Genomic DNA, 17,701 nt, shown 5'->3' with positions numbered 1-17,701 from the left:
TGACACATGAAACGTTATACCTACATCGCATCACAGTATCAGGTGAAGCGTTATTTTTATATCGTATCACGATGGGACAACGTTATCGTTTGACATTTCAGGTTTGTCAATATTAGATTATAATTCAGTTCCCTTCTTTTTGTTATAAGTGTATGTTTAGAGGTTAGTTTGTGTGTCAAAATTTTAACTGTAGGAAATTGAACGGACGCACAACCGTCACTGTAATCGTAAATGTCAAAATTTCAATATGAGTTCAAGCACAATTATTTTAAAACCCAAAACAACCATAATTTCCGATGAAATTATGTCAATATCTTCAACACAACCGAAATCCAAACTAATGGTCAGTTCCTTGTGGATATTTTCATCGATATTTTCGGCAGCCAAAATTGATTTTAGCTCAAATTTAACAGGTTAGTTGAATTCGTTTATGATTTCATTATTATTATGTTCAAAACACTTTCTAATCGAAATAAATTGATATTTATTCAAGACTGAATAAAAAACAATGTATATTTATTACAAGTAAGAAGTAAACGTATTACAACGTTGCCATTTCACAACTATATATACTAAAGATTTATATTTAGTGTTATTTAAAAAAAAATTAATCTAAACTTAACCCTGTATATTTATCACAAATACGATATAAAAATACTTAGACACACGTTTCCTCAATTGATTCGTGTCAAAAATAAATCGTTATCTGAAATGGTTTCGAAAATATGGAATTTTTTATACAAGCATGTAATTTTTTTTCAAATTCGTGGATTTTTTTGACATAATAGTTGAAAATACATCTTTATAGCGAAGATATGGAATATTATCTACTTATTTTAGTCGAAAAAATTTAAAAATCATGTTAGTTTCCAGATCAAATCCAATTATCATGAATTTTCCCCAATTATCCATATCCGACATTTTGTTTCATAACTTCTAACTTCATGTTATAAAACTCGCATTGTACGATTACCAATACGCTGTTGTATTTGTTCTATGATAGTTTTCTTCTTTTTTTTTAACTTCTCAAGGTGACCTCAAACTCGTCACACATCTTATTATAGTTATCATTTCTTATTTGATTCTATAAAAAAGAAGAATTCAATGTGACGCGATAATAACAGTTCCAAGCAATTTTTTAATAAAACTAAAAATGTTATTCAACATGAAGAACGTCATTTTAACAAATAACAAAGCAGTAACGTTTTTTTTAATAAAATTAACCAGACTATATATGTTTAAGAAGATAAATAGTTCGGACGAGTCCATTTCTCGTAATACGAGGGGTGTTAATATACATTGGTATATCGATTAATATTCGAACATATTAATTTTCCATTGTTTCCAGGTATATCTATTGGTTTTAATCTGCAGGACGTCCTACTAATCATGTTTACAGCCTGGATGTTACAAAAAGGATTAACAACGGTAAATAATTGTAATTATATTTTATAAAATTGATAATAACGAACAATTTATAGAATTTACAGGAGTCAAACGTCAAATCGTAAAACTTATTTAATTTTTTCCAATTCCGATAGGTGGCGTGCTGTTATTTTTATTTTAAATGTGGTTAGGACTCGAATAGTCTCGATTAGCAGGTGGAGAACGATTCAACGGTTTACCCTTTGGGGTTTATTAGTCTCCAAGAGGCTTAGAAAATGATTTGAAAGGGTTAAAAGTTGATAAAAAGTTATTTTCAGAGAAACTTCGTGTTAATTTTACCCTGGGTAATCGGGACGGGCTACGGATTGTACTACAATCATTATAAGAGTTTTATGAGAATGGCTGGACTATTAAAACACGTTAGACATGCAACTTCATTACCTTGGATAGCAATTTTCTTTGCATCTGTAGCGTTAGGTAAAATTAAATTGTCACAAATGTATTTTGTGATGAAAAAAAATGTTGTTTTTAGTATTGAGAGCCCTGCTAATCCTGCGAATCCTGCAACTTTCGGCCAATTTGTGGTACAGGAAAAAATTGGAAAAGGAATTATACGAACCGATACGTTAGATCTATTATTTTGTCTCTCCCGGTATAAGTGAATTATTTTAGGCCCGAGTGCGTTTTATTTTTAAAATTTATTTATCGAAAATGGTAATTTTATTGCAATAAAAGTGTCTGGCATTGTGTGTTTTTATTTATCCTGTACAATCCGACAACGTCGCTTCAGAAACTTCATTTCGACCGAATTCCAAGAACGTCTATCATTTTAATTTTTTTCATTTACTTACCATGAAATTGGTAAATAATTTTTTTTTTATGTAAAAACAGATATAAACGACACAATTTGGATATTAATTTAATCTCAAAATGCGAAATTTTCCTCATAATTTGATAATTGGATGTAATACATGTAAAACATTGGTTGATTGACTTAAGGTAACAAGCCAACAATAAAAGAAGAAGATATATTATTAATTCGTAACACGTTGCCAGCTTTCAAATATTAAAATGAAATAAGGGATATATATATATATATATATATAAAGTAAAAACGGTCTTGAGAAAAACTTTACCTTAAATGAATGAACCAACAATAAAAGGAGATATATCATTAAGATATACCACGTTGCCAACTTTCAAATATTAAAATAAAATAAGAGAAATATTTATAAAAAGTAAAAACGGTCTTGAGAAAAACTTTACCTTAAATGAATGAGCCAACAATAAAAGAAGAAGATATATCATTAAGATGTACCACGTTGCCAGCTTTCAAATATTAAAATAAAATAAGGGAAATTTTCAAATTATTACAAGCAAATTTTAAAATGAAATAAATATATGATTGGTAGAGAAGAAAATGAAACATGAATTGCGAACAGACTTTGATTTAACGTTGGGGAATATTTTGTGAAGACAATGAAAGAAAAATCTTCAAGATTTATTATCTTCAGTAATAATTTTACGGCAGAATAGTAATTAGTTCACATTCTTATCTATTTACTGAAGTTTTATTGATCCACTACTCTACCAAATATCTCTACCGCTTGGATTGGACAGGGGTGGACGCTATAATCGTCCACTGGTCGAATTTTTGGGGCGCAATGAATAGTATATAAAATTGAAATAAGATAAAAAATTGGTAAATGTCAAAGAAATTTCCGGTAAGTAATAAAAAAACAAAACTTACTAAAAAGAAAGTTATTAAGTTGGAAAATTTCATGTTTGCTTTCGTTGACTGGTTTATACCAGCTTTATATAAGATAAAAAATTTAATTACTATTTTTTTTCATAATAAATTATAAGTTTATAACATGTAGTGGGTATTATAATAATATTGAAATCAAAACAGAAAATCCCGAAGCAATTACACGACTTCATAATCAAATAATAAACTAGAAAGTTTTAAAATATATTATAACCAACTTGAAAGTATGTTCTGACTTTATAACTAACTGGACGATTGTAGTCTGGGCGACTGTAAAATTCGTACAACGGTTTGACGTTAAAAAAGAAGAATATAATTAATTTGGAGATACTAACACGTATTTATTGGTTGTTTACCTTAAGTGAATAAGAACAATAAAAGAAGAAGATGTACTGTCTACTTGTACCACGTTGCCACTTTTCGAATATATAAATGAAATAAAAGAAATATTTTGTTTAGCTAATCTTTTATACATTTATAAACATTAAACAATAATTTTCCAGTATTGATCCAATTTAGAAAAATTCTTTGTTATTACAATGAAAAACAGATATTCAACAATCATCAACGTTTATTAACTTTACTAATAATTTCACAACTGAATATTAATTTTTTCCCATGGAAAGTGACAGTTCTACGCAAGATCTTTTGATCTACCATCCACCACTTGGATTAGGGTAGGGTACAGGGAACGGAGAAGGAAATTTAGGGTACCAATCACCTTGTCTTAATTTAGGGGAAATATGTCTCATTCCAAGAGGAGTTTGTCGTAAATGTGGCAGAAGAATAGGGGAAATTTGTCTAAGGAAAGGGGGAAAATGAATTGCCTCATTAGGAAATTGTCTCATCACGGGGGAAAAATGTATAACAGCTCTAGCCGCACCAGGGATTCTTATTTTACGGATTTCAGATACTGCCCTGTTGCCTCTTTCAACCATCGGGGCGCTATCAATAGTACATATAATAGATATAAGCTAAAAAGTTCGTTAATATGTTAAAAAAAGTATGTCAAGTAATGAAAAACTAAACTTACTAAAAATAACGTTGATAAGTTAAGGACACCCATATTGATAATTATTACTTTCAATAAATTGTAGATACACTTATATAAGAGAGAAAATTTAATTAAATTTCATTTTTAATTATGTTTTTATAACATGTAGTGGGTTTTTAATCATTTTGAAATCGAAACGAATAATTGAAATTAAAATTGAGAAGCAGTTTCACGAAATCACATGTCAAATAATAATAAAACTTTAAAACATATAATCTCCAATAATTTCCATATAAAATATTGTTTAAATAACTGATAATCCTTATTTTTTAAAATATTAGTGTATGTACATGAAATGACAGGGCGATTGTAGTCTGGGCGACTGTAGGATTCCTGCTACTGAGTTTTTTATGGAAATAAAAACACTTATATTACTGTGAATATTTTTGTTAACAATATAAAAATTATCATTTCATATTATTACCTTTGTAATTTATTTAATTTTTAGTTTTATATAACGTAGGAGCGAAATGAAACTATATTTTAAGAAATTTCATAACTATTTATATTATCTAAAGCCGGCTACACAGAACAAACTGTCAAACCGCACTTGCAACCAACTTCACGACGTATTAACATGTTGCCAATTACTCATTTAAAAATTTCATTAAGTCTCATAACTACTGTATTAACACTTTTAATATTCTATTTTCACATAGTCAATAGGCTTTTTTGAAATCATGTGTAATAATGTACACAAATTTACCTAATAAGTACAATAGTATATCTAATTGAAGAGTTCCGTATAAAGAAAATCATGAAAGAAGTCTGGCAATACTGTTTCAATATTTGCCAGACGAAACCATAGATAAAGTTAAATGTATAAACTAGATTGTACTAATTTGAAGTAAAATTTATTTTGAATAAAATTTCAGAAAATATGAATTTCAACAAAGATTTCGACCAATTATAATGGTCATCAGTGTTGCCGAACTGTGTAATAAAAAGTGAAAAGAGAAAATATTTAACCAAAAAAAAACTTTATAATTCATTACGGAAAATGAAATGACACGAATATCGTTTTTTATTTTGTCAATCAACTTTTGTTTTAAATTAAATTTGTTTATGAAATAGTTTAACTATTAGATAATATACAATTTCGACTTGAAAACCTGCAATACTGGCAACACTGTAAGATACAAACATCAAATCTCTTCGTTTTCCGTCAATAGAACTTCGTTTTTAGATTTACATTATTACGAGGGGAATATGAAAATTGTTGTTGTTCTTAACAAAGGAGAAATTATGGTTAGGGGAGCGTAGAGCACCTGTCGGTGTTGTATGACTTTTATGTTCGTGTTAAGGTAAAATAAAACACATTTTTGTTATTAAAAACATTTTTTTTTCAATTCTATAAAACATATAGTGCGAAATAATATAGTTCTATCAATTATAGATCCTAAAAAGATAAAATCGACCAGTCTTCTTTTATTGTACACCTTATTGAAAGAAGCAGAACCGTTTTCTATTAAAATAAATATATAATTCAATCAACAAACCTCTAACAGTCATTGAATAACCTCAAATTTAAAATTCAATTAATAAAAACAAAACCTACTTACGAACCCTCGTAAAACCTCTGAAATTAATCATGAAAAAAATGGGACAATCTGTATAAAAGCAATTTAATTTGAGGGGAATTTTTGGATGGATAGAGATGGAAGAAACTGTCCCGATAAACTAGATGGCCGTTAATTGAAGTTGGTGTTAGAATACGAGGGGGAATCAAAAAAATTTAGTATTTAAACCGATTTATTTTTAAAGGTTAGTTTTTTTGGCGGGTTGTTCTTCGACCGTCGTATCCTTATCGATTTCGTCGGCTTTCCGTTTCCTTTTAACCAAATGAGATATATCAGTAATCGGTTTCGATGAATTCGATGACGAAGTCGAAGATTCGTTTTTCGGTCCATCTTTTAGGGCCGTAAAAATGTTTGTCATTGCCTATAAATTTAATAAAACTAAACTAGTACGTTGTACGTTACGTACTCACCAGTTGGCGCTACCGATAAGCGAGGTCTCCACGTATAACTGTCAGAATATGATGAAATGAACGTAAAAGTGACATTTCGGAGACCTTACTCTACACCAGCGCCTCTGGTGACAAATTCACTTCAACTTGACTTATAATGTTTAGGTTAGGATTTGAAAAAAAAAAGAAAATAAAAAAACTAGTTTTATAAAAAAATTTATTTAAAGTATAATAATACAAAAAAAATCAGTCTTCAAAATAATACCATACGAGGTGTGTAAAAATAGTTGTAATATTAACGAATTGTGATAAAGAGAATGAAAAATTTTATGAATATTCAACAGGATGTTGATTAATCCTTTTTAGGAGAAAAATAATTGAAAAAAAATGTAATTACCTTGAAGGATAGAAAAGGAAAACAGACATTTAATTGAACGAGAAGAGGGGAGGAAATGCATTATTCTTTAAGGGATACATTCTTGATGTTAAAGAATCCATTTATCGAGATCCAAGATGTCTATTTCCGGTTCTACCGATATAATTTGATTGGCTTACATCCTGATCAACTTTTTGAATTATATTTTTTTGCGCATTATTTATAGGCAAAGAAAAAAGTTTTCAAATGAGATTTTGAACCGGAAGTACCAATCTGGGAATTCGATAAATGGATTCTACGAGTTAGAAAACGCTAAACTAACGTTTTTTAATAAGATTTTGAACCGGAATTAATAATTTGGGAATTCGATAAATGGATTCTACGAGTTAGAAAACGCTAAACTAACGTTTTTTAATAAGATTTTGAACCGGAATTAATAATTTGGGAATTCGATAAATGGATTCGACGACTTAGAAAACGCTAAACCAACAATTTTGAACCGGAAGTAATAATTTGGGATTTAGATAAATGGATTATAGAAATTCGAAAACGCTAAACTAACGTTTTTTAATGAGATTTTGAACCGGAAGTAATAATTTGGCATTTCGATAAATGGATTATAGAAATTCGAAAACGCTAAAGTAACGGTTTTTAATGAGATTTTGAACCGGAAGTAATAATCTGGGAATTCGATAAATGGATTCTACGACTTAGAAAACGCTAAACCAACAATTTTGAACCGGAAGTAATAATTTGGCATTTAGATAAATGGATTATAGAAATTCGAAAACGCTAAACTAACGTTTTTTAATGAGATTTTGAACCGGAAGTAATAATCTGGGAATTCGATAAATGGATTCTACGACTTAGAAAAAGCTAAACTAACAATTTTGAACCGGAAGTAATAATCTGGGAATTCGATAAATGGATTCTAGAAATTCGAAAACGCTAAACTAACGTTTTTTAATGAGATTTTGAACCGGAAGTAATAATCTGGGAATTCGATAAATGGATTATAGAAATTTGAAAACGCTAAACTAACGTTTTTTAATGAGATTTTGAACCGGAAGTAATAATCTGGGAATTCGATAAATGGATTCTACGACTTAGAAAACGCTAAACCAACAATTTTGAACCGGAAGTAATAATTTGGCATTTAGATAAATGGATTATAGAAATTCGAAAACGCTAAACTAACGTTTTTTAATGAGATTTTGAACCGGAAGTAATAATCTGGGAATTCGATAAATGGATTATAGAAATTTGAAAACGCTAAACTAACGTTTTTTAATGAGATTTTGAACCGGAAGTAATAATCTGGGAATTCGATAAATGGATTCTACGACTTAGAAAACGCTAAACCAACAATTTTGAACCGGAAGTAATAATTTGGCATTTAGATAAATGGATTATAGAAATTCGAAAACGCTAAACTAACGTTTTTTAATGAGATTTTGAACCGGAAGTAATAATCTGGGAATTCGATAAATGGATTCTACGACTTAGAAAAAGCTAAACTAACAATTTTGAACCGGAAGTAATAATCTGGGAATTCGATAAATGGATTCTAGAAATTCGAAAACGCTAAACTAACGTTTTTTAATGAGATTTTGAACCGGAAGTAATAATCTGGGAATTCGATAAATGGATTATAGAAATTTGAAAACGCTAAACTAACGTTTTTTAATGAGATTTTGAACCGGAAGTAATAATCTGGGAATTCGATAAATGGATTCTACGACTTAGAAAACGCTAAACTAACAATTTTGAACCGGAAGTAATAATCTGGGAATTCGATAAATGGATTCTAGTAATTCGAAAACGCTAAACTAACGTTTTTTAATGAGATTTTGAACCGGAAGTAATAATCTGGGAATTCGATAAATGGATTCTACGACTTAGAAAAAGCTAAACTAACAATTTTGAACCGGAAGTAATAATCTGGGAATTCGATAAATGGATTCTAGTAATTCGAAAACGCTAAACTAACGTTTTTTAATGAGATTTTGAACCGGAAGTAATAATCTGGGAATTCGATAAATGGATTCTACGACTTAGAAAACGCTAAACCAACAATTTTGAACCGGTAGTAATAATCTGGGAATTCGATAAATGGATTATAGAAATTCGAAAACGCTAAACTAACGTTTTTTAATGAGATTTTGAACCGGAAGTAATAATCTGGGAATTCGATAAATGGATTCTACGACTTAGAAAACGCTAAACTAACAATTTTGAACCGGAAGTAATAATCTGGGAATTCGATAAATGGATTCTAGAAATTCGAAAACGCTAAACTAACGGTTTTTAATGAGATTTTGAACCGGAAGTAATAATCTGGGAATTCGATAAATGGATTCTACGACTTAGAAAACGATAAACCAACAATTTTGAACCGGAAGTAATAATCTGGGAATTCGATAAATGGATTATAGAAATTCGAAAACGCTAAACTAACGTTTTTTAATGAGATTTTGAACCGGAAGTAATAATCTGGGAATTCGATAAATGGATTCCACGACTTAGAAAACGCTAAACCAACAATTTTGAACCGGAAGTAATAATTTGGCATTTCGATAAATGGATTATAGAAATTCGAAAACGCTAAACTAACGGTTTTTAATGAGATTTTGAACCGGAAGTAATAATCTGGGAATTCGATAAATGGATTTCACGACTTAGAAAACGCTAAACCAACGTTTTTTAACCGGAATTAATAATTTGGGAATTCGATAAATGGATTCTAGAAATTCGAAAACGCTAAACTAACGGTTTTTAATAAGATTTTGAACCGAAAGTAATAATTTGGAATTTCGATAAATGGATTCTAGAAATTCGAAAACGCTAAACTAACGGTTTTTAATGAGATTTTGAACCGGAAGTAATAAACTGGCATTTCGATAAATGAATTCCACGACTTAGAAAACGCTAAACCAACAATTTTGAACCGGAAGTAATAATTTGGCATTTCGATAAATGGATTATAGAAATTCGAAAACGCTAAACTAACGGTTTTTAATGAGATTTTGAACCGGAAGTAATAATCTGGGAATTCGATAAATGGATTCTACGACTTAGAAAACGCTAAACCAACAATTTTGAACCGGAAGTAATAATCTGGGAATTCGATAAATGGATTATAGAAATTCGAAAACGCTAAACTAACGTTTTTTAATGAGATTTTGAACCGGAAGTAATAATCTGGGAATTCGATAAATGGATTCTACGACTTAGAAAACGCTAAACCAACAATTTTGAACCGGAAGTAATAATTTGGCATTTCGATAAATGGATTCTAGAAATTCGAAAACGCTAAAGTAACGGTTTTTAATGAGATTTTGAACCGGAAGTAATAATCTGGGAATTCGATAAATGGATTCTACGACTTAGAAAACGCTAAACTAACAATTTTGAACCGGAAGTAATAATTTGGCATTTCGATAAATGGATTATAGAAATTCGAAAACGCTAAACTAACGTTTTTTAATGAGATTTTGAACCGGAAGTAATAATCTGGGAATTCGATAAATGGATTCTACGACTTAGAAAACGCTAAACCAACAATTTTGAACCGGAAGTAATAATTTGGCATTTCGATAAATGGATTATAGAAATTCGAAAACGCTAAAGTAACGGTTTTTAATGAGATTTTGAACCGGAAGTAATAATCTGGGAATTCGATAAATGGATTCTACGACTTAGAAAACGCTAAACTAACAATTTTGAACCGGAAGTAATAATTTGGCATTTCGATAAATGGATTATAGAAATTCGAAAACGCTAAACTAACGTTTTTTAATGAGATTTTGAACCGGAAGTAATAATCTGGGAATTCGATAAATGGATTCTACGACTTAGAAAACGCTAAACTAACAATTTTGAATCGGAAGTAATAATTTGGCATTTCGATAAATGGATTCTAGAAATTCGAAAACGCTAAACTAACGGTTTTTAATGAGATTTTGAACCGGAAGTAATAAACTGGGAATTCGATAAATGGATTCTACGACTTAGAAAACGCTAAACTAACAATTTTGAACCGGAAGTAATAATCTGGGAATTCGATAAATGGATTCTAGAAATTCGAAAACGCTAAACTAACGGTTTTTAATGAGATTTTGAACCGGAAGTAATAAACTGGGAATTCGATAAATGGATTCTACGACTTAGAAAACGCTAAACCAACAATTTTGAACCGGAAGTAATAATTTGGCATTTCGATAAATGGATTATAGAAATTCGAAAACGCTAAACTAACGGTTTTTAATGAGATTTTGAACCGGAAGTAATAAACTGGGAATTCGATAAATGGATTCTACGACTTAGAAAACGCTAAACTAACAATTTTGAACCGGAAGTAATAATCTGGGAATTCGATAAATGGATTCTAGAAATTCGAAAACGCTAAACTAACGGTTTTTAATGAGATTTTGAACCGGAAGTAATAAACTGGGAATTCGATAAATGGATTCTACGACTTAGAAAACGCTAAACCAACAATTTTGAACCGGAAGTAATAATTTGGCATTTCGATAAATGGATTCTAGAAATTCGAAAACGCTAAAGTAACGTTTTTATTTCGAAATTTTCCAAATTCGATTCTAAAGCCGTTAAATTCAGTAAAAAGAAATGATAAATTTTTTTCAATTTATTAATTTCGAATCAAAAAATTAGAAAACTCGAAATAAACCGAAACTAAATTATTTCACAAAATTAAAACTCCAAAAAAAAAAAAATTACAGTAAATAAGGCAAATTACCTCCTCGAATATATAAACAATAATCGATATTTCACGTTTTTTTACAAACACCCTATATATTAACAGAATTTTTTTTTTTTTAAAAAAACACGTGAATCGGATAAAAAAAAAAACTAGAAAAACGTTTCGATATTACGATGACATAATTTTTAACATAAAATGAAGATTTTCAAGTACAAATTTTCTTAGTTTACGAGGGGATAAGAAAAAATAATAATTGAAACGAACTTACGAAAATCTAAATAGCAACTTTATTGAAAACATCTTCGATCGCGATATTTTTTCGTCTTCTAACTTCCAATTTATTAATTTTATCGTTATCGCCTTCGATTTTAACGAATTTATTTTTTTTAAACAAATTTCCTATAGTAGTTCTAATGTCACATTTACATACCTCGTCTTTATACGTTCTCATATCCGCTATCTTCTCTTCTATCTCCGGTATCAAATTCTTAATCTCGTTAATTTCATCGTCGATTCCTTTATTTTTATCTACCAATTCGCCCAAACTCGAAATCCTCCTGTTCAAATAATCCAAAGAATTATTAAAACTGTTAATGGCCGCATCTATTCGCCCGCCGGTCGAATAAGCCACCCCCAATTTGTAGTAAGTTTCCGCCACGGTCCTCGAATCCTCATCGAACAATTCCTGCTGGATTTTCAATCCTTCGCTAATATCGTTAACGGCCGATTCGAAATTTTCGCTTTCCAACGAAACTTCCCCCAATACCGCCAACGTTTCCGCCAAATTCTTCTTCGCCGCTTCCCCTTGTCGCTGGAAAATCTTCTTCGCCAATTCCAGCACCTCCCAAGCCAATTGGAGATCGCTCGGATCGTCTTCGTGGTCTGTAAATTCATAAAATGTTACAAATCCGCATCGGATCCGTTTCAAAATCGGTTCTACCTCCAGGTTCTTTCGTCGACGAACCTTCGCCCGCCCCGGATTTATCTTCTTCGTTAACTTTTTCGTTATCTCCTTCGGTTGCCGATTCATTATCTTCTTTGGTTGCGGATTCTTCGTTTTCTTCTGTTTCTTCGACGTTTTCTTCTTCGGACGATTCGTCGTTGCGAGGTACGGCGTCCCCTATAATAAAATGCTGTACCGAAACCGATGAAGAAAAAAAAATGTTTTTTTATTTACCAAGAGGTTCGGATTCCTCTCTGGATAGACCAAGTAACGATTTTCCGTAATAAAGATAAACTTCTCCTAAGGATTCGTGGAGATCGTCGCCATGTTCGATCACCAGGAGTTCGCTCGCTTTGCCCAACGCCGCCACGGCCGCCGAATAATCTTGAAGGACGTAGGCTCGTACACCTTGACCGAATAATTCTTTTGGATTTTTGTTATCGGCGTTTATAACGACATCTGCCATCTAAATTAATATATTAAAATTATTTGTATGTTAATTTGAATTTTTTCTTATAAAAACCCCGACGAAATAATAAATGGACATGTCGGGGTAATCGACGGCGTCGCGATATATATTTATCGACTACTTTAGTTTCGAAACGTTGCCAAATGTTCGTTCCGAATACGCAATCTACTAAAACAATTATAGAATTAACTTAAGACGGGTAAAAATTGAAAATGCTCGAATATTCACGTGGGTAAATAGACAAAGATACAAAGAATTTGATTAATTCAACTTTCAAATTTCGAAATTCCATAAAAAACAATAAATTTTAATATATTTAAATCGTTGCGGATAGTATTGATGTTTGAGGAATTATTAGAAGTATTGGCAACGCCGCGGGGATTGTTCCGAGTACGCAACGCGATGACGTTTTATAGATATAAAGTGTAGTAGTGTTTAAAGGGAGAAGTGACATGTAAAATATTTAGAAAATTAGCGTGTAGAATCACGCCTATACATTCCGATCCAATAAAAATAAAATCTTTAATAGAACAAACTTATTTTTCATCCAAAAAGTCAATTATTTAACAGTGCATAAGTCTATGATATTTTGACTAACGTTTCAAGTGCCTTTGTCTGCTTTTTTAATCTCAAGGTAAGATATCTAGTTGTAAGATTTACGTTAAAACATATTTTTATCGTTAAATTTCGAATACCACCCGTATATATTAGAAATATATTTGTTTTAATCATTTTTTTATTTCAATACAAACAAATACACCTTAAAAGTTGATATTTATTAACAATGACACAATCCACGACGAAGTTTTTATATTAGTAGACTTGACCTAACCTAAAAACCTATTTTTCAAATAATTTGACATTTAACTTCAAGTAAACTTGTTTATTAACAAATTTTACTATACCAATAATAGATTTTTGTACTTATCAAACAATACAACTAATCATCGAAAAGGTTTTATTAAATTTAATACTCTCACAATATAGTACGAGACGTATTATTTTATTTTAAAGTTCATTGACCTCGAGTTTTTATTACTTTACACTTTTTATAAATTCTAGTTAGGAATTCGTCTTAAACGAAATGAATTGTTGATTGTTTCTTCTTTTTATATTGAAAAGTGACAAGTAGCAGTTATTCTTCTTTTTTATCTTCCAGATATGTACTTTGAAACTACCGGAATTAACCTAAATAAATTAAGAACCAAAACTGATTTAGATAAATTATAATTTTTTTAAGGCATTTAATCATTTTAAAGTATATCGAGATGTACGAGGAAATTAAAATTAAAGAATATACAGTGCTAGTTGTAAAATTTACGTTAATTAAAGTTCAAACCAAATTTTTCTCTTGAAATTTAATAAATAAAGAATTAAATTTCGAATACCACCCGTATATATTAGAAATATATTTGTTTTAATCATTTTTTTATTTAAATACAAACAAATACACCTTAAAAGTTGATATTTATTAACAATCACACAATCCACGACGAAGTTTTTATATTAGTAGACTTGACCTAACCTGTAAAACTTTTTTTCAAATAATTTGACTTTTAACTTCAAGTAAACTTGTTTATTAACAAATTTTACTATACCAATAATAGATTTTTGTACTTATCAAACAATACAACCAATCATAGAAAAGGTTTTATTAAATTTAATACTCTCACAATATAGTACGAGACGTATTATTTTATTTTAAAGTTCATTGACCTCGAGTTTTTATTACTTTACACTTTTTATAAATTCTAGTTAGGAATTCGTCTTAAACGAAATGAATTGTTGGTTGTTTCTTCTTTTTATATTGAAAAGTGACAAGTAGCAGTTATTCTTCTTTTTTATCTTTCAGATATGTACTAAAAGAACGCACACGATGTTAATTACTGAAACGAATAATGGCCGCGTTTGAAACTACCGGAAGTAACCTAAATAATAAAAAAACCAAAACTGATATAGATAAATTATAATTTTTTTAACGGATTTAATCATTTTAAAGTATATCGGGAAGTACGAGGGATTTAAAATTAAAGAATATTCAGTGCTTCCTCAGGGAGGTCGCCATCAAACTGAAGAAACACAAGCAGGAATACGATCTCCTCATTGTCGATTACGAACCCGCTCTGATGGAGAATTCCGACGCCGATGACGAAACGGGTTGGAATTGTAGCGTCCATCCAAGCGTATTCTTTCTACTAGGTACCAAATTATCTTCTATTCTCATTAAATATCTCATATTCGTCATTTACTTTATCTATACAAGCGAAATACGTCGAAATGGCGGCCGTGGGGTAAATAATCGACGTTTTTTTTTATTCTATATGGTAAATAAACTTTAAAATATATAAAAAAATTTAGAATACTGTTGAGATCAAGAGTTTTTTCACCAATTTCACGTTTTCGTGTTCAAAAAATTCCACGCGTCACACGGAAACTCACGTTAACGGCATTTGTTTACCCCACGGCGGCCATTTTTTTTTTAAACGAATTTTCACAATTCGTTATATTTATCAATTTTTTTATTTGTGTATAGACGCCATATTAAAACATATTTGACAGGTCGTAACTTCCTGTTACCGTGCGCGTTCCATTGATACTGTCTTTCTAGGAACTTTAGTATTGACAACGTGCGCTACCGGAATGCTTTGCGCCGCCATAATGACAGATCATTGGGAGGAAGTCACGTGGGATAAAACGAATTTGGATACGTTGGCCAACAAAACGGTTACCGTTCATTGGTTACTTGATAAAACTGTAGCTAGAATAGCTACAAACGACAGGGATAGAACTATAGCTTTTTTGGTACCGATGCACGGGGGTATTTGGACTTTATGCGTCAGTTTAACCGGTAATACAGTTGTCTGTAATGAAATTCGAGGATCGACCGTAGATAAATTGATTTTTTTCAGAGGAGGAAATCGGATTACTGGGTAGAGTCGGTTTTCCGGCGGTAAAATCGTGCGTGAATTATTTATCCGGCGGTATAGATGGCGTTAGAGGTTATGAATCGCGAGCGGATTGGCAACACAGTGAGTTTAAAAAGAAAATATAAATGTACGATCAATTTTGAACGTATTTTATTTTTTATAGGGATGCAAAATTTATCTATATCGTGTGCGCTAGTATGTTTGATAGTGCTAGGTAGCGCTGCGCTGGTGGGAGCTTTCGGGGTCTTCCAACATCAAATAAGTGCCGTGTTAGTTACGGGAGTCATGTATTTGCTAGCAGGTAGTTACGATAATTGAATCTTCCCAGATTTATTCTTCATTTTTATTCTTCTTTTTTTCTAGCATCGTTTGCTCTTTTCACATTGACCATTATCCACTTCAAGAGGCTCCACAATCGGCCTCATATGGAAGAATCTGAAGGTACGGTCGACGGGGTGATAAGTCCGACTGGGGTTAGGGGTGTAAAAGACTTATTACCGGCTAGGGTGTTCACTACGTCGTGGTCGCTAGATTTGGGATGGGGTGGAGTCATGTTGTGCGTGATGACGTCGGTATTGTGGATATTATTATCTAAAATTATGAGATTCAATCCTATATCCAGTATGATCAATTAAATACATTCTTCTAACCATAAAAACGATCAATAATTTAGTTTGTTTACAGTGATCCTTTTAAAGAATCCACTAATTTCATAATTGAGGTTAGAAATGCATTATCTCAGTCTACGGGAACAAATCAATCATCAAAAACTTATTTTTGTTATAATTATCGATTATGGTACCACTTTGGAGTCGATAAATTATATAATAGAATAGTAAATTCGCGATAATCATCAATTAATTCGTCAAAATCGATTTTTTAAAATCACACATCGGTACTTAATTTTTCGTTATTCACTTCTCCCAACGAAAACAAAACATTTTTTCCTACATTTCATATATATTAACAATTCTAGTGCAAATTACTATTAAATATCATAAAATAATGATGAAATTATCGTCTACACCTGGTACATAATTAGTTAATAAAGAATACTTTTGCTATCATAATAACGTCATTATTTAAAACATGTTTATATATTATTTACTCGAAAAAAAAACCTTTTTCAAGTGATATTTGAAAAAGCACTGGATAGAAATATATTTAGAAATCACGAAATCATGAAAATATATATGAATTTTACCTGTATATGTCTGTCATTGATTTCAAACATTTAAGTATATCAAATCAATGTAAAAAAACCACAAAAACGCATAAAAAAGATGAAATATTGGTTCTGAATTATGAAATATTCATACAAAGAAGAATAGTATATCTAAAATTGCAATTAAATGTTTGGATAATGTTGAATTGACGAATTTGAAAAAAATTTTTAAAACGTTAAAATAGAACGAAGAGTATATAACAATATATAAATATAAGTGCAAAATGCCTTGAATACAGCCTCAATTTTTTTTATAGTGTCTAAGATAATAAATTCTTGTTTTTATATGCTTATTTATGCATCAAAGCTTGCTTTTTTGCATCTTGTATTATATTCTTGCAATAAACTGTTGATTTAACTACTGTTTTTTATTTAATCTTATACATACCTTAGTGAATATCTATTGTAAAAACGATTATCTCTCTAGAAACTCAAAAAAATTGTAAAAAAAGACGTTAACTAGTAATTTTCTTGTTCTCTACGGCGGCAAAGATTTCAATGACTGTTGAAGTAAGACACTAATGACAGATGTCAAAATATGACATATTCTACGTTCGGCAATATGAATCTGGTGATTCTTACTGTTCGTTATCGTTCGGCAGTCAACTTTATTTCGATGGCACTGATCGGTTATATCAATTTTTGGATAATCTGACTAAGATCTCTAATCTTCTATATATAAAATAGTGCAGCATATTTTGATGTGGTTCGTGGCTGTGCTGCTTGTTGCCTACCCGGTAGGTATAGTGGAGTTTTCGCATTAACGGTTAATTCAAATCATTTTTTTTCAATTTTTGTTTTGTGTTGGCTCAATTATAATTTATAATTTCCACTTTTATTATCGTCTCTTTATATTTGGAG

At 30.6% G+C, this 17,701-nt stretch overlaps 3 protein-coding genes across 4 annotated transcripts; 2 read left to right on the top strand and 1 right to left on the bottom strand.

Annotated features, from left to right (window-relative positions):
- The first annotated feature begins 139 nt into the window (after positions 1 to 139).
- LOC130895391 (uncharacterized) lies at positions 140 to 2,130 on the top strand. The gene is made up of 4 exons (XM_057802640.1): positions 140 to 413; positions 1,349 to 1,428; positions 1,704 to 1,863; positions 1,919 to 2,130. The coding sequence occupies exons 1-4, from the start codon at positions 248 to 250 to the stop codon at positions 2,014 to 2,016; spliced, it is 504 nt and encodes a 167-aa protein (XP_057658623.1). The 5' UTR covers positions 140 to 247; the 3' UTR covers positions 2,017 to 2,130.
- A 3,397-nt stretch (positions 2,131 to 5,527) lies between these two features.
- On the bottom strand, positions 5,528 to 17,357 carry LOC130894692 (histone-binding protein N1/N2). The gene is made up of 5 exons (XM_057801627.1): positions 17,229 to 17,357; positions 12,454 to 12,685; positions 12,217 to 12,396; positions 11,707 to 12,158; positions 5,528 to 6,149 (listed from the first exon to the last, which is right to left on the bottom strand). The coding sequence occupies exons 2-5, from the start codon at positions 12,683 to 12,685 to the stop codon at positions 5,967 to 5,969; spliced, it is 1,047 nt and encodes a 348-aa protein (XP_057657610.1). The 5' UTR covers positions 17,229 to 17,357; the 3' UTR covers positions 5,528 to 5,966.
- On the top strand, positions 12,760 to 16,273 carry LOC130894693 (uncharacterized). Of its 2 annotated transcripts, none has more exons than XM_057801628.1 (6): positions 12,760 to 13,322; positions 14,541 to 14,887; positions 15,297 to 15,536; positions 15,598 to 15,717; positions 15,779 to 15,916; positions 15,979 to 16,273. In XM_057801628.1, the coding sequence occupies exons 2-6, from the start codon at positions 14,815 to 14,817 to the stop codon at positions 16,248 to 16,250; spliced, it is 843 nt and encodes a 280-aa protein (XP_057657611.1). In that variant the 5' UTR covers positions 12,760 to 13,322; positions 14,541 to 14,814; the 3' UTR covers positions 16,251 to 16,273. The 2 variants fall into 2 exon arrangements, with proteins under 2 accessions (XP_057657611.1, XP_057657612.1); XM_057801629.1 differs by having other exon boundaries at positions 12,762 to 13,322; positions 15,306 to 15,536.
- Positions 17,358 to 17,701: the final 344 nt, after the last annotated feature.

This window comes from Diorhabda carinulata, chromosome 6, assembly GCF_026250575.1.
Source record: "Diorhabda carinulata isolate Delta chromosome 6, icDioCari1.1, whole genome shotgun sequence".
Classification (NCBI taxonomy): domain Eukaryota; kingdom Metazoa; phylum Arthropoda; class Insecta; order Coleoptera; family Chrysomelidae; genus Diorhabda; species Diorhabda carinulata.
This window is presented reverse-complemented; position numbering and strand designations above follow the sequence as displayed.

What these genes read in the sequence shown, in the direction of transcription:
- LOC130895391 (XM_057802640.1), top strand. Translation starts at nt 248, where the DNA reads ATGAGTTCAAGCACAATTATTTTAAAACCCAAAACAACCATAATTTCC. An exon ending in TTTTAGCTCAAATTTAACAG is followed by an intron (nt 414 to 1,348) that starts GTTAGTTGAATT and finishes CATTGTTTCCAG; the next exon opens with GTATATCTATTGGTTTTAAT. An exon ending in TACAAAAAGGATTAACAACG is followed by an intron (nt 1,429 to 1,703) that starts GTAAATAATTGT and finishes AGTTATTTTCAG; the next exon opens with AGAAACTTCGTGTTAATTTT.
- LOC130894692 (XM_057801627.1), bottom strand. Translation starts at nt 12,685, where the DNA reads ATGGCAGATGTCGTTATAAACGCCGATAACAAAAATCCAAAAGAATTA. An exon ending in AGAGGAATCCGAACCTCTTG is followed by an intron (nt 12,397 to 12,453) that starts GTAAATAAAAAA and finishes ATTTTATTATAG; the next exon opens with GGGACGCCGTACCTCGCAAC. An exon ending in GTCGACGAAAGAACCTGGAG is followed by an intron (nt 12,159 to 12,216) that starts GTAGAACCGATT and finishes ATGAATTTACAG; the next exon opens with ACCACGAAGACGATCCGAGC.
- LOC130894693 (XM_057801628.1), top strand. Translation starts at nt 14,815, where the DNA reads ATGGAGAATTCCGACGCCGATGACGAAACGGGTTGGAATTGTAGCGTC. An exon ending in AAGCGTATTCTTTCTACTAG is followed by an intron (nt 14,888 to 15,296) that starts GTACCAAATTAT and finishes CTGTCTTTCTAG; the next exon opens with GAACTTTAGTATTGACAACG. An exon ending in AGTCATGTATTTGCTAGCAG is followed by an intron (nt 15,917 to 15,978) that starts GTAGTTACGATA and finishes CTTTTTTTCTAG; the next exon opens with CATCGTTTGCTCTTTTCACA.